This window comes from Notothenia coriiceps, unplaced genomic scaffold (genome assembly GCF_000735185.1).
Source record: "Notothenia coriiceps isolate Sejong01 unplaced genomic scaffold, NC01 NC01_scaffold00025911, whole genome shotgun sequence".
Lineage (NCBI taxonomy): Eukaryota > Metazoa > Chordata > Actinopteri > Perciformes > Nototheniidae > Notothenia > Notothenia coriiceps.
The window spans coordinates 1,255-23,427 of NW_011358612.1; the positions used below are offsets into that span (position 1 = coordinate 1,255).

General features: G+C 39.6%; 1 protein-coding gene across 1 annotated transcript; it reads right to left on the reverse strand.

The window, feature by feature from the left end:
- Positions 1–301: 301 nt before the first annotated feature.
- LOC104956376 (phosphatidylinositol 4,5-bisphosphate 3-kinase catalytic subunit delta isoform-like) lies at positions 302–17,246 on the reverse strand. Its single transcript, XM_010783858.1, is given in 23 exon segments — positions 302–1,253; positions 1,256–1,406; positions 1,493–1,638; positions 2,409–2,532; positions 4,124–4,291; positions 4,391–4,469; positions 4,964–5,070; positions 5,539–5,705; positions 5,797–5,896; positions 5,980–6,123; positions 6,603–6,724; positions 7,068–7,235; positions 7,339–7,389; positions 7,480–7,610; positions 8,012–8,108; positions 10,170–10,391; positions 11,384–11,473; positions 12,048–12,200; positions 13,068–13,244; positions 13,407–13,639; positions 14,637–14,865; positions 15,658–15,832; positions 16,983–17,246. Coding segments are annotated over 22 exon segments (3,132 nt in total). The 5' UTR covers positions 15,799–15,832; positions 16,983–17,246; the 3' UTR covers positions 302–1,121.
- Positions 17,247–22,173: the final 4,927 nt, after the last annotated feature.

Sequence of the window (22,173 nt, forward strand, 5' to 3'; positions counted from 1 at the left end):
AACCGGTTCTGAACCTGAAGAGCTCTAGCACGGATTTTGAACCGGTTGCCAAACCCAAACCGCTAGCCTGGCTCCGTTCATAGGTAAAAACAGTCCACCTAGATACCAGTACCTAAAACGTTTTGTATGCTTTTTATTTTGTTACATTTCTACCGAGCCAGGCTTGCCATTTCTCCCTGTTTTCAGTTTTTAAGCTAAACTAAGCTGAGTGAAATTATGAAATGCTCAAGTCTGTTAGCTCCAGATTCACATTCAATAGGCTGTCACAAGAGTGCAATACATTGTTTTATCCAACCCTCAGTAACAAAGCAAATATGTTTTATTCCCAACATGTAATGTCTATTTCTTTAATGTGTAGTTGCTGTTTGGTCAGGGTCTGCTGAGTTACACATCCTGTTAACCAGGTGTGTTATCAAAATGAAGGTCCCATTTAAAGTATCTCATTTCATATAATAAACTGTAAATGTAACAATGCTTTCTGTGTACTGGCCACATACTTCACTTCAAGGCAATACTACACAACAGTACAGCAGTAAAACACAACAACTTGTTTAAAATATCCCTCATGGCTTTGGACAAACACTCCAGAGCTACCAGGTTAAATAAAATAAAATACAATAAAATAAACAAGACACAATTGCGTATATTGTTGAGTATACTGACATGAGAGGATATAACACACAGCCATTGAGGGTGGTAACGGTAAAATAAACTTGAGGTGAAACTGTCGCTTTGTTATTGAACTCCGTGACTGAATAATGTCATCATGAAGTTTTGCTCCCTGCTGAGCGATGCAGTTGTTGAGATACATTTTCAGCGTCTGCTTCCTTTCAGGACAATATTTGCGTGCAGGTGGCTTTTCAAGTAGCGAATTTAACACATCAAAAAAGCGTGTTTATAATTGTTGATGATGTCCTTGAGTCAAAGGCATTCCCATGGTTTTATTTTCTTTGGATGCCTCCACCTATTAGTTATTTACCATTTGGCCAGTCAGATGTAAACATGTGCAGAGAGTCTTTGCATGCTATCAATAATGACAATCAAGTTTTCTTCCAGTTTATCTCCACAAGTTAAAATCCACAATTTTTGGTCATTCATCAGGTGTCCTTGGTCCATGGTTTTCAGGGTCTGTTATCTTTGGCCAGGGAGTGCATCATCCAGTTGACCTTGGTCTTCCAGCTTTCCTGCAGAGCCTCGTTGAACTTTACTTTGAAATTCTTCAGTGCCTCTTCCTCTGATTTGGAAATTATCATCAGTCATTATTGTTGCATACCTTTAGATACTGGATGTATTTGAAGGAGGTGAGCTCTGGCAGTCCTGCTGCCTTCATCATAGCCAAGAGGTTGACGAAGAGCGACCCGTTCCGACACAGGATCTTGTAGGCCCGCTCGCAGTACTCCCTGAACCTGACAACACGATCACATAATCAAAAATTGCTTCTAAAATGTGCAAACAGAATTCTACATCAGTAAGGAATCGAACAATACTGTACCTCTCAAACTTCTCACTGTTGTTTGTCCTTCCTTGTTGGATCACATGGACAAAGTCATAGGTCAAGATGAACGGCACACGCTCCCTGTTGATCCCCAGTTTCCGCTTGAAGTTGCCCAGGAAATGCCCAAAGTCAATGTGAAACAGCTGAGGAGCAAAGTTGAACATTTGTTCTGAATCACTGACCACAGGCACATTTGTTAAAGACTCACAAAATGCTGAATGACCTAAAGGATTTCAGTGAAAGGTGAACAAATGTACTGAGTATTGTTAAGATCGCTAGATATTTTTTAAAACTCATAACCCTTGTCTTTAATAAACGTGTACTTTTTAAACAACAAAAAGGAACAGTTCACTCCAAAATATTGTTTTCCTCTGACCAGTATTGCTATTTATTAGTCTAGAATGTTAAGCTGTGATAAGCCGTGGGTTGGAGATATTGTCTGTCTGCCATCTCTCAAATATAATGTAAATACAATAGATGGCGCTATGCTTGTTGTGTCCAAAGCGACAGAACAACAGAAATGTCTCTTTCCAGAAATGGTGACACAGAAACTCAAGATAATCCAAAGACTTTATTGTGAGAAGTTCAATGTAGGAATTTACCTACCAAACTACACTCCCCAACTAGTAAGCACACATCTTGGTAAATTACACCAAAGAAATACAGATTGTTGGATATCAAGCACTACTTGTTAGAGTAAAAATATATATTTTTGATTTAGGGTGAAATGTTCCTTTGAGCAGTGACATCTACTATCCCATTATTTTGGCCAATTGTATTAAGTGTTACATATACAGTATGAAACAGAGCACAGACAGGTTGCCACACATCTCACACTTTATGTTTAATCGCCCCCTTGCGGTAGAGTTTAGTGCTGTAATGTGATATAAGATATCACAGAGGTAAGCCCCACCTGTCCAGTTTCCCTGATCATGATATTGTCGTTGTGACGATCTCCAATGCCCAGGACGTAAGTAGCTACACAGTAGCCAGCACAGGACAGTGTGAACTCTTCTATTGCCTGCTCCAGTTTGTCCCTGGTGAGAAAAAAGATCAGAGAAATAAGCAACAAAGCAAGAGTGGAATTTTTCTCACATGTTTATTCATTAGCATATCATATACCCCTCGTTAATTAGCTTTTTCAAGCAGTATGAAGAAAAGGTTAAACGGTTGAGAACACTCTGTAATGTTGTTATAAGCATATATAGGTTCACCTACTGAATAAAAAGAAGAATGAATGAACTAAAGAAAGTGAAAACCATAAAGCAAATTCAGGCAGTAGGCGTATAGATTCCCACTTAAAGTATTAGCCTATAGAACAGTACAGCTTACAAAGAAGAAATTAAATGTGATCCTTTTACCTCAAATATAATATGCTCTTTTTTGGGTTTTACTAACATTGTAATCCTGCAAGAAATGTAACCTGTAACATTGCAAAAATCAGGCATATCTTGCCTCAAAACGATGCAGAGAAACTAGTCCATGCATTTGTTACTTCAAGGCTGGATTATTGTAACTCCTTATTATCAGGATGTACCAAAAAGTAAGTTAAGTCGCTTCAGCGAATTCAAAATGCTGCAGCACGTGTACAACAATTAAACTCTCTTCGATTAACTTTTGGTGATTCATTATCTGTTTACATAGCAGCCGGATTTGTATTTCCTGTTATGTACTTGCATCTGCTGCTATACTGTTTGTAACTATAAAAAAATTGAAGGAATTAAATGTAAGTATAACCGACAATAATAAAAATATCTGTTTAAAACAAAGCCAGCGGCTGTGACACATTTCAGACATCATTGCGTGTCAATTCCCTTTAGTACTATTATACTTGTTGTGAACCCTTCTGCTATGTTTGTCACAATACGCTCGGACACATTCGTGTTGTAGATTTTTACGAGAATCCAATGGACCTATTCTAAGTTTAAGGGGGTTGCTTGTTATTTTTGGTTGTGTTATCATTGTTATTTTTACCTACAGTATATGACTTTCAAATTAATCAATTAAACAAAAAAAAAGTCTAAAATAAGCACAACATTTGTTTTTGTTGTACACACATACAGACAAAACATGACTAAAACTAGTATCAAATATAATTCGGCAACAGCTCTGGATAAAATCTGTGGCTCTTGTTAGCGTTTTATGTTGATATAATGGACCAAACGCTGAGTTCCTGGAGTTTAACCGGGTCATCACTTCTAGAGACATTAATACAATATCTTCATTGTATAAGATGATACGGAGCCCTAAAGGCCTAAAGGGACATGAAAGTCTGGATAACGGGTTAGTGGCCGAAATGTTCTTAAAATTAAGTCTGAGTTTGAAATATATCTAAAATAATGTATGCACTGTCATTTCCCCAAGTAAACATAACAGTCTGCAATGAAATGGTTGTCTCCTGTGTGCTCCACTTCCTCCTTGGCGCACCGGTAACTTTCTCAAAAAACAAACAAACAAAAAAAGTCGGGATAACGGGTTAGTTTCTCATGCGCACGAGAAACTAACCCTTTATCCCGACTTTTCTTTTTCTCTCTCTTTTTTTTTTTCATGTCCCTTTAGGGGCTCCGTAAAATGACATTATATGACTTCAAATAAAACCATTATGTAAAAGTTGCCCATCATACTCACTCAGGATTCTTAGATTTGAGCCAGTTGAGAAGGGCATCCTTGTTGAAGGCGGCGGTGGCGGCACTGTTGCTGCTGTTACGCTGGATGTTGGCGATGGTGTCGGAGTTCTTCACAACTTCAATGAGCCCCATCTTGTTCCCAGTGGACAAGCAGCCATATGGGATCATCCTGTAAATGTATGGTGAAAGTAACATTATTAGGTTGGTCTAGAAGACTTCCTTGTGCAAAATGATCAACAGCTGCTGCAGAGAGCTGCTCCCACGTTACCTGAGATCCAGGCCTTCTTTCTTCCATAAATTCTCCATGAGCTGGATCATCTGGAGGGTCAACATGTCTTGGCGAAGATCTAGGAGAAAAGTAGAAAAAAGTATATGTTAATAGAAAAAATATATATCTTGATTTTATTGTCAACATTTCCTTTTGTTAGATTTGTATTCAAATAAAAAAGCATTAAGATAATGTAAATATGTAATGAGAAACATTTTTTTTAAACGGTGTTCATGGCAGCATTTACTTCATGATTCATCAAGCCAAGGACTCTGACTCTTCTGACAAGATTAATCAAACTTAAATGTCATGCTAACTTTACACTGGTATTGTTTGTCTTTTCAAAACTGGCTGGGTATGTTTATCTTTAGGCAAGGCAAGTTATTTATTTAGCACCTTTTAACACAAGCCAATTCAAAGTGGTTGTCACAGGCTATTTTAATGTGTAACCTTGGCATTTCTGTGCTAAACTTTAGTCAACTTTAGCTTAAATCTTGACACTATGTAGCTACTCTATATGCTAAAGTGTGCTGAATGTGTGTGGCCATGTCTTCAGATGTTCTTGTTTCTCACCATCTCCGCTCTTGAAGATGATGCCAACCATGTCTTCTTGAACTTTGGGGTTATACATCAGCCAGATCGGCTTCATCTTGGAGTCCATAAACCTGCACCTGTCTGCACTGCAACCACAAACAAACATGTTATCACTATAACAGTGACAGGACCAAGACTGCAGACAAGTGTATTGTAAAGTTTAGAGAATTCCTGTTTCACAAAATACATTGCAGTTTTTAACCCTGGTTACATTTTTACTTGGCGTTGTTAATGATTTAGGCCTACCTAAGAAATTGTAAAATTCAGTCAAAGACAATCAAGTAAGAGCCAATATTATTTTTCTTTAAAAATAAGGGGATAAAGATGGTTTGGGAAAGAGTAAAAACACTTCATAATTTCAGCTGTGAGAAAAAACTGTAAGATGGCATTAAGTGCAATTCTAAATCAAACAAAGTCTACTGGTTTTGTGATGATTATGGGTTAATTGTTCTACTGTATATGCTAAGAAAATGTCATATTTCGTAATTCAGTAAACATAGAGAGTGACCAAAGCTAACCCTTAATACCCAACCGTTTGTGTGCATGTCACTAACCAGATGTCAGCGAGGATGACGCTGGGGTTGAGCGGGGACAGCAGATCTGACAGAGCCTCCATGTACGACTCCTGTCTGATACACAGCTTCAGGTCATCCGCTGTCATCTTCTGGGAGCCCGACTTCACAAAGTCACTCAGGGCCTTCATTTTGCCCAGGGCCTCGATCTGTGTGGGAGAGATAAGACTGAGATTTAGTACAAAACAATATCATAGTTTCTGGGCTTGACATCAGCTTGTTTTAGTGTGATGGGATTACCTGTTTGGATAAAAGCTTGATGTGGTGGATGTTTCCTCTGCAGTATGCTTCCAGAATCAGACCAAAACGTAAACTCACAGACGCTACATGAATCTCTGACCTACAGTAAACACAAGTTCTCTTGTCAAACAAAAAGGTGCAGATGCAAGCAATTTTGTGTTTTTCTGCTGGACAGCACCTCACCTGAGATGCCAAAACAGGAAGTGTCCTATCCTCCAGTTGGACAAAGCCCTTTCCAGCAGGAAAGTGGCGAGGTCACAGTCTAAGTAGGACTCGTACTTCAGGACCTGGACCAGCTGGATTAGGTACTGCAGCAGTTCAGCATCACTGTGGGGAAGAAGTTTAAAGTCAAAATGTGTGATGCTATATAGATATGAGCAAAAACATGCACATAACTATAAAAGGTACAGCATGTATATATTGCAGATTTCTGCATGGTGTTCTTTGTCACACCTGCCAAACAAAGAAATGTTGAAACTGTAGCAATTAACTCTCCCGGCTCCCTTAGAGTCAAGTTTCCAGCAAAAAAAAAAACATGAGTTATGTACCTCGTGTTTTGCCTAAATGTTGTTGATCATAACATATCTGGTATTGCATCATTGCTGTAGATGCTAAGGTTAAAAATGAGATCAAACCTTGTCTACTGACATCAGTTTTAGACACTACAAAGGCAAACATATGAGGACCCTGATCATACAGTGATTAGAGTACATAGAAAATATTAGGGTTGACAAATATAGTAGATTGCAAGCACATGGTCGACTCTACAGGCTTACGGCATTCGGGATAAATGCATGTATGTGTACCTGAGCTTCCTGAGGCATCTGATGGTGAAAGACCGCACGGCTGGGTCGGGAAAATTGTAGTCCAACAGCTCCAGGGCATGGATGGCAGGGAGGTCCCGCCAGTTACTCAGTAAACTCACCATCTGAAGAGAATACAATTTACACTTTTTACTATAATGAGAACAATTAACACCAAATAAGCACAACTGACTTTGGTAATCACCTGATTTTACTCTAGCAACGGCTTGAGGATTATATTTTTGGTTTAGAAAGAAAGTACTCAATCATCAAGTCAGTCAGTTGTATTTAGAGTAATGAATAGTATACAGTATCTGCTAAATATTAAGAAATGAGGCATCGTCTACAGCCCTATTGATTGGAAAGTCCAGTCTAACAGTGGTTTCTCAGGACTAGACTTTTACAAGAAAACATGTGATACACTAAATACATTATAGTAAGGAATATATATAAAATCTCCATTAATACCTGAACTACGTCCTGGCGCCGGTTCCACTTGGTGATGAGGAGCAGCTTGGACAGACTTTCATGATAACGGTCACGGACTTCTGTGCGGAGCTTCCACAGAAGGTCCTTCTCATCCTCAAAGAACTCCATGTAGTTTTTGTTGTCCATGATTACTTTTAGTTTCATGAGCTGCAGAGAACAAAATGCCACAAAGACGTATAAATATGTGGTTAGCAGGTAACAGCCTTTAACTGAGTGAGAATAGTGAAATGTGAGGTGTAGAAAGTCCTACCTCTTCCTTTGTTGCATTGGCTGCTTCACCATTCTTCTCCATGTCACCCACCTGACAACAGATGAGAATTTTTTGGACTCACTGTGATACGGATAAGACATTTCCGTATGCAAACAAATAAATCCTTATGAGAAAAAGTACCTTGTCCAGTGGAGGGTAATAGAGAGGATGTGGCCGGATGTTTGGGAAGCGGATGAGAAGCCCGGCAGCACTGTCTACGTTTGGGTTCTTCTCCACCGTTCCCATCGGGTTGAACAGGTCGGTTTTGTCATCTGTGATAAAACATTTATTTATTAAAGTTGCCGTTTGGTAGATGAGTTAATCATTTTTCATGTAATCTATTCTACTAACTAGTGGCTACATTTTCATGTTCATATCACTCCAATATCTCCAAAATCAACAGTGGGTTTTGCTTTTCTAACAGCAGAGAAGCATAAAATCATTTTAGCGAATACAAATATATCCATAATTTAGGTTGAAGTTACCAACTCTGATTACTATATCTTTAAAAGGCTATTTTGTGCGAACACGTTAGGTGTTAATGTGTGGGGTTGTGATTGCGCCACATGTTATTTTCACTGTGGGGCTGCCAGGCACTGAGGAGAAAGCTGCCGACATGTGAGTTGTTTTAAAAAAAAGGAGGAAATGCAGAAAAGGGAAGGCCTGCGAGTACCGGGAACAGACGGCCATGTGGACAGGAGGAACTCCCCAGTCTTCAGCTGGTCCTTGTAGTCGAACACCATGGTGTTCACCCAGGCTATCGGACAATCCTGAAGAGAGGGAGAGGGAGGACATGGTTTATTGTTTGGCTTTGAAGACCATCTGCAGGCAGTAAAATCATGCAAAAAGCAGGAGAGAGATAAAGAGAGAGTACGCTAATTTTAATTTAAAGTGTCAATACAAATTGAGGATCAGATTTACGAATGTAGATTTTTAGTTTTATCAATACATCTTTTGTGAATAATATAACTTATTTTATTTCTATTCCACACACTACCTTCTCATTTTGCTGTAACTCCATCATATACAATGTTGTTTCTTTTAATTTGTAAAGCCCACTGAGACAAACATGTTTTGTGATATTGGGCTATACAAATAAAGCTTGATTTGAGTAGATTATTTCATCGTTTGTAATAATTTGCCTCCACATCTAAATTAACATCCATCTACTTTTTTGAAAGCAGAAAGTAATCATAGGCGAAACATTTTCTATCTAAAAATATATATTTATGATTTTTCATCAATTAATCTAAAATGTATTGAATTATTTTGTTATCTTCCTAGTATAACATTTCCTTTTGCTATTTTGTATTAAAATCAAAAAGCATTAAGATTAGGTAAATATTGAATGAGAACACATTTTTAAAGGGTGTTCATGGCAGCATTTAATTCATGATTCATCAAGCCAAGGACTTTGACGATTCTGGTTAAAAACTAATTACATAGCGATAATATTAGGTATAGTAAAAAATAGGATCTAGGCAGTGACTACTAAAAATATAAAATGACTAAGATATTTGTTTAAAACAAAAACACACATTTAGACTGAGTGCATCATGCTGAAAAAGAGACTATGCACACTAAACCAATAACAGCTAAAATAGCTCAACTGCTGTCTGTCTGCAGGACTTCTCTTACGGGCAAAAGAAGAGAGAAGTGGCTCAGAAAGCAGAAGTGGCCTTGATGCACATAAACACACCTGGGCACTATGTTGGGCGGACCTCAGAAACATGTTACCCAAAACGCTTCAAAACAACAGGCTGGACCACAGTTGCAGAAAAATAAGGGGATTTTGCTGTTGTTCACTGTACTTGTCAGTGTACAGTGAGCAGTGTGTGAAGTCTCTTAGAATACTGCTACTGCTGTCGTAGTTTTGTGCATGAATGAAGTAAATGACAAGAGGATCAATTACTTTAAAATGTGTGTGTCTGTTGGCATGTTATTTGTGTTACTAATATTGGCACTGGTTACATTTGACCAAAATTATAATAGTTAGACTAAATCGGCCAGTCGTTATTTGTGTCGATGCTAAAGGTTGTTCAGTTTTGTTGTTTCAATTGTCTGTTTGTTTTTTAACGTGATATCATGGATAGTTGGTCCTGTGTTTAATAAATATTTGCACATTTACACATGTAGAGAAGATCAGACACTGTTTCTGCAACGTCAATGTTTATCTGTACTTCAACAAACAATCTTGATTTGAAATATTAATAGGAATACATTTTTAATGTAATAAGACGGGGACTGATAGAAACTATTCATTAATTATTTAAACAGCCAATTGTTTTCTATTAAATGACACAACATTGTTAAAAGATTAAGCTAGAGATGACAGTTAAAAAGCATATTTTGTCCAAGCAACAGGCTTAAATTATAATATATTTAATTAATAGAGCAATTAAAAAAGGAAAGCAGCAAATGTTTGGTATTAGTTGCACAGTTTTTTAGACCTTAACTACCCAGTTCAAGCCTTAACCGCGAGCAGAGGAGCTGTTACCACGCGTGGCGACTGATAGGATGATTTTGGAATTCCTTGAAAATGTTTGTCAATTCCTTCCTTCCTTGCAGTGATGTACAGATAAAAGAGCTGAAGCGGATGAAATGTTAACCGCAGCCTTGCCACGGAACACACTTGCACAACCAGACGCAGCAGCACAACACACCCCCACAGCACAGCACTGACTACACACACTACGCAGCAGAGAGGAAGCAGATCTGTTTGTGCTTGCTAACAACTTCACACCCACGACCACCAGCCCAAAGCACTCGCCTGCTCCATCACAGGTTGTAAACCAAGCAATGAAAACATAATGAGTTTTTGACAAACTCACCGCTTTCTTATGCTTCTTTTTAGTGCCGCGGGGTTTCTTGGCCTTCTCGATGACAGCATAGAGTGCAAAGCACAGGCGGCTCATGCGAGGCAGGTCAGCCACGTTTATGTCAAACTCCAGCTTTTGATCCCACAGCGGCTCAGAGCACACGGACACCTCCATGGTTGTCACCACCTTACAGAGGAATTCGCTGCCATGGAAGAGGCCGGCCTGCACCACAAGCTAGAGGGGAAACACAGACACAAACAGTATGGATGAGATGGACATATCACATGGAGTTTGGATGCTGAACATTTTGCGTGAGGGAGATTGTTTTTGGAAGATTTACAGAATTCACGAGATGATTCAGAGTTTCCTGCTATGAGTCAAAGGGTCTACACACAATCATAACGTAAGCAGGTCACAACACCTTTCAATCCTATGCAAAGTCTGTCCAAAATGATAAACAACCACCAAAGTCAAAATTCAATATTGTGGGGCCATTAAGCTTGTGCCTTTTGCCAAATCAAGATAGTCTAAAGCTATATTACCAAATATATGAGTGGTTATTCTCCCCCAGGGCGTGTTTTCTAACCTCTGCCTGCCAAATGCAGACACTGATAATTGTGTGACAGGACACATTTGCCATGAGTCATGATGTGCTCTAAGGTAACAGCCCGGAAGTGCACTTACTCTTAATAACCCATCTCAACCGTAACATAGTTAGTTATGACTCACAAACAGAGACACGCATTAACAGAGTTCCCTTTTCCCTCGTTTCCTTATTTGTCAGGGGAAAAAAGGAAAACTGAGAAAAAGTGGGGTATTCTTGGAGATTTCTACATGGACATATACAGGGAAACTACCTTTAATGAACATTTTGAAAAACACTAACACTTAGGTCATGGCCAATCTGCAGTAGTAACAAAATGCGTGCAACGCTTTCAAAAAAAGAAGTGCATTGAAAGCGAGAGAGGGGTGACAGGCTGCAGTCTCTTTTTCTTAGAATCTAGGCCTCAGAATGAGATGTAAAAAGCAGATAGGCCCTCCCCACTTCCTGTTTTGAAGTTTCAACCAACCGCCACGTTGAATTATGGGAAACGTGCGGTCTGGATCATGTGACCCTCTGTCATTTACATGTCAACTTGCTGTTCCTACAACTGAAATTGAGATATTGGTAAACAAGTGAATGCCACATTTCATTGAGCAACAAACCCACGCAAAACCACACCAACCTTCATTCCTTCGTCGGCATTGACTCGGCTGCCCTGCAGCAGGTGAATGTAGAAAGGCTCATTGATGGACCATAGAGAGGAGGTGTTCTGCTGCAGGAAGGAGTCACAAGATAGGGACATTTTATTTGTATCCCCTATTCTTTTCTAAGTCACATAGAGCTTTCGCAGAAGTTTAAAGCCGCAAAGCTCTTGCTACAATTTCCTGTTTGGCAACACGACAACAAATAACAATGACACTTTGAATAACAACAATAAAAAAGGGGAACACACTAGAAGAAACTGAAATAATTAATTTAATATATAACCTCAGCTTAACTCAACCTCAATTCATTTTAGACAGGGGCTTAGGAGGAAAAGTCCAAAGGCAAGAGAAGAGGCAATTCCTGGACACTTTCAATAGAAGTATCGGTACCTTAGACATTTATCTGGTGAAGCCATTCAAACTTGAAAACACACAATTCACTCTACAAGTGGAGTTTCAAAGTAGCCAATATGTGCTCTATGTCAAACTACAGTAAGAGGAGTGAAGAGTCAATTATCAACATTGTGTTGCACAGCACGTTTCAAGTAGGCCAAAGTCCACAGTCCTGTCGAGGAACAACTGTGACGAGCGAGGAGAGAAAAAAAGTTGCCGCTCTGTTAATGAAAGACGCGTAACTCTTACCTTCTTCAGGGGCAGTGGAGGGGGTCTGGACAAGGAGCGGTTTCTGTATATCTGGCTGCACAGGCCCTGGTCATTCTGATACCTGCGGATGGTGGAGTGGTGTACCATGGTGACCAGAGGGTTTTGGCCATTTCTTATACAGTGGAAGATGTACTGTAAAAGAGAGAGAGAAGAAGAGGTTGTTTATAGCCACCAGTCAGCTCACCCACAGATATTTCCCAGTGTTCTGATACCACTGGTTAACTCCTGGAGGCTGTTCGTTTGCGGTAGGTTAATGCAACTGAAATCTCATTATGTGTGGATGGATGCAGATCCTTTCTGCAGGGCTGCGAGACAGATATGAGTCACCCCTGCAGGTTGATGGAGATTTGAATTCAACAGCAGAGTCTTGTGCCACCAAAACCTTGACTCAGCTCACTCCTGTTCTGACAATCATTTCAGTTATTATGGACCACCCGCACAGAACTCAGGCAACATGCAGACAAACAACACTGAAAATAAAATCACCTACAACCACTGGGAAACAGCTCTCAGATCAGATTGTTCGCAATCATTATTCACATATGTATTAAAATCAAGCACAATTATCCTTTAAAACAACGTCATGCAGATATAGGCAGCCTGAGGGATTTGAAACAAATGTACAGTAAGATTATTCAGTGCTTGTTTGAAAGGATTGTGGAAAAATACATCTGGTCTAATGTTGTCTGGAAGCGTGTGGGACCTTCTGAAAAAAGTGCTGGAAGATTCTTTTTTTGGTGTGGTGATACTAGAATATTGGCTTTTTCACACTAAACACTGTTAGGAATAATCACAACACCACATATCAGCAACACAACAACATAACTAAGAAGTATCATGTTAGAGAGATTTTTGTGTAGATGGTTTGTGAAAATAGAGGATCAAAATTCAAAACAAAAACAATATGATGGAGGAAAATCAGCTACAGTCTGACTGATAACCAGAAAAAAGCTAAAAAATAGAGCTTTATTTCCACACGCTGTTGCTGCAGTTACTCACTTTGAACTGGCACAATGGATGTTTCCCGTAGATGAACTCCCACCCCCCGTTGACCTGCAAGGTGAAGTCCTCCGGCTCTTGTCGCACGGAGCGAAAGACCGTGGCCTTCTTCTTCAGGGCACTCCTCATCAGAGCCACCGGGGGGTCCTGGGGGTCCTGCTGCAACATGAAGCTTTCCTGTAACAGATAGATTTATAAGAAATAAAGGTTCCAGCATTACAGAAAATCAAACTGAATGTAGCCTACATGGTGTTTGTGGCGTGAGAGCGGGCTTTCCAAATGAGCTCACATTTACTTAAAATCCGAACCAATATGACTCACAACAGCAGATCTACTCACATCTGAAGCCTCAAACATGACATTGATGAACATCTTCTTGGTGTTTTTTGACTTTACGCTCCCATACTCTGGAGGGGAGACGCACGGCTCCAGGTCACATGGGAAGCTGTACTCCATCCACTGCTGCCATGGCAACATCTGGCGCTCCTGAGCCTTCTCTTCACAAAATGCACGCATCTTCGTCCGAAACTCATTCACCTCGTGGTTCTTCTGAGCTTCAAACTCATGGAGACCTGAAAAAATCATAATGATAGTGTCAGAAAAAAAACTCAGTGAGAGGAATACTTTGCATGGGTTGAAAGATTTATTTATAAAAGGTTAACTTCTGCAATGTGTCGGTGGTTTATATTCTAAACTATTTTTCCGGACTGACTGAACAGAAGCTAAGGGAACAAAGCAACAGAGAATATAGTGAGATCTTCCTGCAACTGGAAAAATGAATAAGCATTACTTAGTCTAGATGAGTTTTATTTTAAAGTAAGAAACATTATCTCATAGCTCGTGAGTAATATGTCAACCCTCCAAGAACATTACCATTAGGAATTAAAGAGACAAAAATGCCAATACAGTTTTCTTACTCTTCTAACTGCTCCAAATGCAGTTATTCAGTTGTCACTCAGCCAATGGGATAATTTCTGCTTCCAGAGCAGCTTTAACTCAGTCTAGTCCCAGACCTCTGAATCACTGTCACATCTTCATTTCATTCATTTTAAAAGTGCTGCTGTTGCTAAGGCTGTTTCCCTGAATGGAAAAACAACCGAGCCAATCACAGTTTTATGTGCAGGGATACAAATTGGGTTCGTCACCTTCCTCAGCTGGAGCCTTAAAAATGGTGGCAGAAAAATTAAAGTGGATGAGATCACAGCTGAGCTGGTACCGGTTAAGAGTCTTAAGATATTCTTAAGACTACATATTTCTTAAACCAATGTGTAAAACCAACAAAAACACTACAAAATCTTCCTCGTTACCCAAAACAAGAGAGCTTTCACCCCTGTTTGTGACAGTCGGACTGAATAAAGAAGTAAAACCGCAGTTCAGTCTGAAATAGCCATTTAGTTTCACTTCATTATCTTATTAAATGAAATGATCAATACTAATCTGTTTGCATCCCTGACAGTGAGTCAGAGGACTGGAACCAGGCTAGAAAACTCTTGTCTTCTTTTTGATGATGAGAGAACCACTAATATGTCTATAAAGCTACAGAACTCTATTGGAGAAGGACCTGCTGACCTTTGCCGATCAACCAGCTGATCTGTGTGTTGGTGAGTTTTTCCACCCGGTCGCCCTCCCTCGCCACCAGCCTCAGAACACACATGAAGGGCCGTATGTCGCTTATGCGTCTCCATTCTTCTTCCAGTTCCTCTCTCTCTGCTGTCTGGTTGATGCAGGTGAAGACGTATGCGTCTGGATCACCCAGAGCACTGAAGAGGGCCTCGCTTCTGGCATTTTTCCAAACCATCTGAAACAAGAGACAGCAGCAACACATGAGGTTGAGAGCAGAGTGTTGATGAGCTGAAGTGTACAGCTTGTTCGCTGTGAAGTGTGTGCTTGAGGGGTCTTGTAAAAACAAATTGTATAGAAACAGTTATTTAGAACACATTGACTGGTATCATTACTTTTTTTTTAAACTGTCAATAAAAACACTGATAAAGAGTAACAAAGGCCATTTAAACTAGGATTTTGCAAAGACATTGATCCTGGGTGTTTTTGAACATTTTCTAAAATTCCATGTGAATTCCCCCAGTTGGTAAGACATTTAATCTTTAATCATCTTAACAGCCTCCAAGATTACCATTACTTCACACAGCTTAATCAAAAAGCCTGAAGTGGCAGAACTGTTGGCATAGAAACTGGCAAATTTAGCAGCAGATCTGCTGGAGCCGTGCACAACGAGGAGGAAAGCTGTAGCTCCCTCTAATAGTTGCATCAAACTTCAAGATGAATGAAAAGCACCAGCAAGCATTGTTCGAATGTTATCATGTTTTAATTAGTTTAATGTCTGAAGGGAATATTAAGTCAACCAATTTGCCTAAAAGCATATTGAGTAAATACTGTAAATAACAACAGCATTTCACAACTGTGGTCACCAGAGCCGCAGTGCTGCAAACTATCAATTGCAATCTATGAGAAACATAGTGCTATCCTCTAACAGATAAGATATTATGATGACATTATTAACATAGTCTCTGAAGGTTTTTATGATTTCTAAAAGTAGCTATTGGTATTTACATGTGGATGAGAGGGGACATACCTTTTTGAGGGTTTTGATGGTGTCGTTTGGAGACACAGGGAATTTGAGAAAGATCCCAGTCGGCAGCAGGAAGTCCATCACAATCTCCTGGTCCCCCTTCTTCTCCCATTCCTCCTGCATCCCATACTTCCCTGGGGGCATGGTGACGGCCTCTCATTTACCGTCAGCTCCTCTGCTGCTCACCGGAACAAAAGCCAGCCGTCCAAACAGAGGAAACACAGCCAAGGTTAATATGTCCACTATTAACATCAATGTTACTGCGCAGTGTGTGTTCATTAAACCGTGGAGGATTTCTCTTTACAGGGCAATTTAATAGAATCACAAAGCACATGCAGTGTGTATGACATGAATTACTAAATAAATCACACAGTAAACAGTGGATAGTATTAAACATTTTCACCTGATCCCTTCCTACATCTCCACAATGCAGTTTTAAGCATATATACACAAGTAAAACAATATTTTAAATGTGAAATTAAAGCATTATTGTTTCGAAAAGTGTGTGTTTTAGAGTGCTGCTTTCAATTGATAATCCACAGTTTAATGCCTTCAGTTAACGTAACCCATTTTTAAAGCTTAACCCTAACAGACTGGATGTTCTAGAAGAAAAGTGTGCTCAGGCGAATAAGGTAAAATAAGCTAAGGACTAACGACAGAGAAACTCTAATCCACATACTGATTCATAAAAACGAATGTCCTATTAACTTAACAGTTCAGGTATTGTATGGTCATCTTGTTGATGTGGGGGGAAGGACCGTGTCTCTAATGTGTTGGTCATGTTTGTACAATACGATTCGAAGAATGACAACATCAAGGCAATTGTATGTCCTTTTGGTGTCCAAGGAGGACAGGAATGATTATATCTGATATACAACAGGTGCAGTTATGTAAGCATCTACTATATGTTTTTTTGTGTTGTGTCTGTAAAAAAGCAACACAACAAAAAAAAGAAAATAAATGTGACGTCCTGATTCCTGCAAATGTATTCAGCTGACTGTTCAGACTGAAACTATTGTATTACTAATTGTAATTTTCGATAGGTTTCCATAAGGTAATTCTACACTATTGATTTTGGTAAGAGGAAACTTGCCCCGTGAACTCGCTGCATTGTTACTATCTTACTGGCTGATTCACGCATACGTAAAGATGTATTTAAACGAACTTACCTACACTATGCATTTGATCACATTATAAATGAGAAACATATTTGAAATCAGCAACGAGGAAATCTAACAAATGATGCACAAAACAACAGTGAGATTTCGCTGTCAGAGTGAAACTTATGTATGACAGCGAGGCTTGCCAACCTGTTAGCAGACACTTGCCTGTCAGCTCTACACGCCGGTCATCTCTTCATGCTTTAAATCCAGCGAAGATGGACGCTGACTCTTCACGGTGACATGTCTCTCTACGGATGTATCGGTGAAGTTGAAGTGAGGCGAGGTGCCGCTCAAACGGACCGACACGGCTCCTGAGAAGCGGCGAAGTCTTTCCCTGCGTCGGTCCAGTGCGCTGTCATTCATGCAGTGATGTAGCAGCACCGCCCGCTGCGGCTCGCTGCGGCTAGGGACCGTCCGCCAGCACTTCAGGCGCCAAGTGAAAGTACGTTTTCTCTCTTTAACTCCCGCCCCCCCTCCATGTCATGAACAAAAACGTCAAATATGTCCAAGTTACAGTTTTTCATAATGTGAGAATGAGCTGCTGCAATATGCTATAACATATATATTGTATTTCTTTAATTTTCTTCAAAAGTCAACAAAGCAAGTAAACGACCCAGTCATTGATATTGTTATGATAGTTTGATTGAATGTTTGGGTTTTAGAACCAAAAAGTACCACAATGTAAATACAATCTTGTTGCACTTATAGTCCCTATAGTAAAAGTACAAAAGTATTAGTGGCAAAATGTACTTTAAGCATTACAAAAAGGATTAAATGCCAAAATATAGGTTTGCTATATAATACATTGATGTGTTAGTTGCAATTTACTGCTGTATTTAAGGGTTTTATTATTTTGAATCTATTTTGAGGATGAATCACAAACAAAAAGCAACTCGTTTTATAAGCTCATCAGATGTTTATCCAAAATATATGTGTACAAGTGTCAAATAGCTATCAAATAAATCAAAAGGATAAAAAAGTGAATATGTATTGCTAAAATGTTTTTTTGAGTAATGCAAAGTGGCATCAAATATAAATACTCAAGTCCTTTTACTTGATTAAAAGTTTAAGAGCAGTATTTCAGTTAATGTACTTGTTTAATTCCTCCTCTGGATTTGAACTGTTGGTCAGATAAAACCAATTAAATTAGTCACATCTGTCTTTGGGTATTAAGAAAGGGGCTTGGAACGTATTAAATAAACAGAATGAAAGAAATAAGGTCAAGTCAAACATCAAGTTTATTGTCAACAAATTAGGAAAGCTACTTTAATTTGTCAATGACCCAATTGTTAGCTTCGCATGTTTAACATGTGACAAAGTATACCAAAGGTATCCCGTACTTTTCAAATTTCTTGTAAATCAGACTGAGGTTAAGTATTTCCAGTTACTGTAGTGTCACTTCAAAGTCCAGCCCTCTGACATTGTTATATTAAAACAATTTAGGTTAAAATTGTGCAACCTCTTGTCAATGTGCTTTTAAGAATAGCTAACGCATCATTAAAAAGAGATAGAACATTTCAGAATAGAAAGAATATACATTATACTTCGACTGAGAATTGTTCCTACTATTAAGCCAGCAGAAATAAAAAAAATAAAAAATCCAGAAAAGTCCCCAAAGATCCCCAATGAACATTGTTTTTCACATTCATTTATCTTTCATTATTTAAGAAATGTTATGTCTGCAATCAAACTGACACTTCATTGGGAAATCTTCCCCCCTTTTCATATTTCCATCGAAAACTGTAAAAGACTAAGTCAGTTTTGAAGCACTGTGAGCAATGACACCGCTTATTTGAAAGTGGAACATAAACCACAGTTGTACTACCATGAAAAGGGGATATGCAGGGGCCAACATCAACAGCATGACACTACAACAATTTATTCTGTTAGTCGTTACACAAATACTTATTTGAGTTGATATGTTTGCCTTACTGTGACTGGGTAAGTCACATCATGGTAAATATAAACATGGGTAATACGTCAGATTGGTCTGCAGGTGTTAATCCTTCAAGTCTTAGCGCTGGTGAAAACAGGAAATGATTGTAGAGAAGAGAAACTTTTGGCTTTTACAGACTGAAAGTATCTACCTGCTTCCCACCCTTCAGTCAGTGAACTATTTTAAACTCTAAGCCCCGCCAGTAGTTGAGCCTTTTGTCATGTTTCTGACAAAAGGCTCAAATCTTCCTGCTTTTATAGGAACTCTGGTACGACAACGCTGTATGGGTCACAGAGTTCAAACAGTCGTGCTGGAAATTAAATGAAAACTGAGGGTGTATCTAATGTCAATAATTATGACCCAGTTTAACTGGAAAATAGCAGTTCTATTTTAACAGTAACACAGGCATCACCAGAATCACTTCCTTTTTCTTTGCAAAACGTTTTTTTTAATAGGCTGACTATGTACTAGATGTGTTTACTGTCCTTGGGTTTACCCGGAGTGCTGTGCCGGGGGAGGGGGGGTCGGAGTCAGGTCAATTTATATTGTACAAATATTGACGGTCTAATAAAACCAATTAGTATACTGGTAAATCAATCTATTAGCACGAGGGAAGTTCCATCATCCTGGACACGGATTTTTAAATCTGGGGATAAGGCAATGATGTCCAATTACAGACCAATCAGCATCGTCCCCTGTGTCTCTAAGATAGCTGAGAAATGGGTGTCAAAACTAATCACCAAACATTTAGATAAAGGTTTCGCTCCACTCCACCCAATGGAGTTTGGTTTTCGTGCTCACCACTCCACTGAGACAGCTACTGTAACTGTGTCTTTGTGTAAAAGGTTAAATCTATGTTGGACACGAGCCCATATGTAGGTGCTGTCTTCCTTGATCTCAGGAAGGCTTTTGACACTGTTGACCACCAAGTGCTCCTTACAAAGCTGACGTATTTCAATTTTTCGGCAGATTCAATACATTGGGTTGAGTCTTACTTATTGAACAGAAAACAGTGTGTTTTGGTCAACGGCACCAAATCCACCTACCTTGTCAACCCTGTTGGGGTTCCACAAGGTTCCATATCTTGGACCATTACTGTTTTCTCTGTACATTAATGACTTGCCTAATGTATGTCCTTATTTGAATGTATAAATGTATGCCGATGATCAGGGGCGCCGTAAGGGGGTGAAAAGTTAGAACGATTCAAAGGGCCCGTGACTGACAGGGGCCCAAACCATTTTAGAACATTAAGAAAAAAATGTTTAAGTAACCAATGTGATATCTTTTCATGGGGCCCAAAATCCCTGGCGGCACCCCTGCCGATGATACGGTCATCTTTGTACAGAGGAAAAATACTGAAATAATCACATCCTGTCTCTCAAATGCATTGGACAAGGTTCAACACTGGCTGAACAACATTTGCTTACAGTTAAATGCAAAAAAAACAGTATGCATGATGTTCAGTAAACGACCAGTCAAAATCGAAGGATCCATTGTTTTTAAACGGAGCAGAATTAGAACTAGTCCCCCACTTCAAGTATCTTGGAGTCATACTGGACTCGAACTTGACTTTTAAGAAACATATCAAGAAAGTATCCAATACCGTTAAATTCAATTTGAAACAAATCAGACTTTTCTTAACTGTCAATGCTGAAAAGTCATACCTCCACTGTATGATTCCATCCCACATTGAATAGTGTTTTACAAACTGGTCGTTTGCTTGTGCCACAAACCTGAAACCCATAGAACAGCGAAGAGGGCTATCAAGGTGTTTCACAGAAAGCCAAATTCATACCACCACTGTATCATCCTTGAAAAACACAATTTCTTGAGTTTTGACAATTTAAAGTCTTTTAAACGTATGTGTTTTTTTTATAAATGTTTACATTCCCTTAGGGGAATTCATCCACAAAAAACACAATGGACGCTGCATAGGTCAGAAACCAGAGGAGACTGTGAAGTCCACCATAGACAGACCACTTTTGGACAAAATGTCCTCTCCTTTAAAGGCAGCTCATTCTGGAATAGCCTCCCAACTGAGATACGGGATTGTCCCACTCTCAATAGCTTTAAAGGTCAACTAAAAGAATGGTTGCAGTCACCGCTAAATGCACTTTAATACAGGGGTATCTTCTCTTGCACTTTATGTAGCACTTTATATGTCGTAGCTGCTATATTGTACTGCCATGTGGTAAATACTTGTGTATGCTGCTCTTGCTCTTTGAACTTTTTGCATATCATGTATTTTGTTTTAGCTTTGTTTGTAAAATATAATTTTCTTAAATGTTTTATGTGAGGGACTGCGGATGGAAATGAGCTCAAATCTAAATCTGGCACTGTTACGCTCGGCTTGACACATTTGAATGTTTTAAGTGTTCATTACTGTGCATTGTCCCTGCCAAATAAATGATGAAATGAAACAATAGATAGACTAAACAGCTGAGGACACTGAATCACATTTGTTGTCGCTTATGGCGTTGGGGTCATCAACACCCAGAGAAGGATGTGCTCCAGGTAGCCTATGGAAACGACTGTAATTGGCACCGCATATGCGCATATAAGATACGCTTACTGAACCCAAGCTGCCAGACCTCGCTCCACCGCAGCCGCCGTTTATACTACAAAGCTTTCCATATAATAATACAAGCCTTGACGTATGTTAACTGGTCGGGCTTGGGAATCTCGATCGCTGCGGACGGTCGTAGTTTACTTTTTGTTACCGACCGTATGTACATGTGTTGCACGGTATAACCGTGTATGAACGTCTAGCGCGATGTCCTGCGCAAACTTGATCTACAGGCTGCTTCGATCAAGGTGACTCGCGGTAAGTTCCAATTGTCACTATAGTAGTCATGTATTTGTATAAAGGCTCATTATGAAGTGAAACTTATCTTCACACGAGGACCTAAGTGGTTGATTAGATCGTTATACAAAGGCACGTTCCACAATTGGTGTGTTAAGGTATACTTAAGCTAACCGATAACATGAGGCGACTTACAAACGTGCATGTACGAAAGCAAAAATTTGGTCAGGTCTTACTGGAGCCTTGTGGTTTCGATGCCTGGTCAACGTAATCGCTAAATTTTTTACAGTTGTGAGTGAGTGGGCGCTGTCACCTGTAAGGATTTCTGCTACCATTGAGACAGAGAGTAATCCGGACCGTACGTGGATGTGACAGCTGCTGACATTTGGGTTTATCGAGGGTTTGTCACGTCTCCGGTGAAAAAGAAAAATTGATGGAACTTGGAGGCGCCTCATAGCCCCTCTGGCCAGTTTACGATCACTCTGTTGTACCGATCGGAGTTCGAAGACCACGTACTTTATCGAGACGTTTCTGCCCATTGCCTGCCTGACCGTGAGGGCGACGTGGAGAGTACGACGCGCGCCATAGGACACGTCACATGGTTTGTGTTAGTCCAG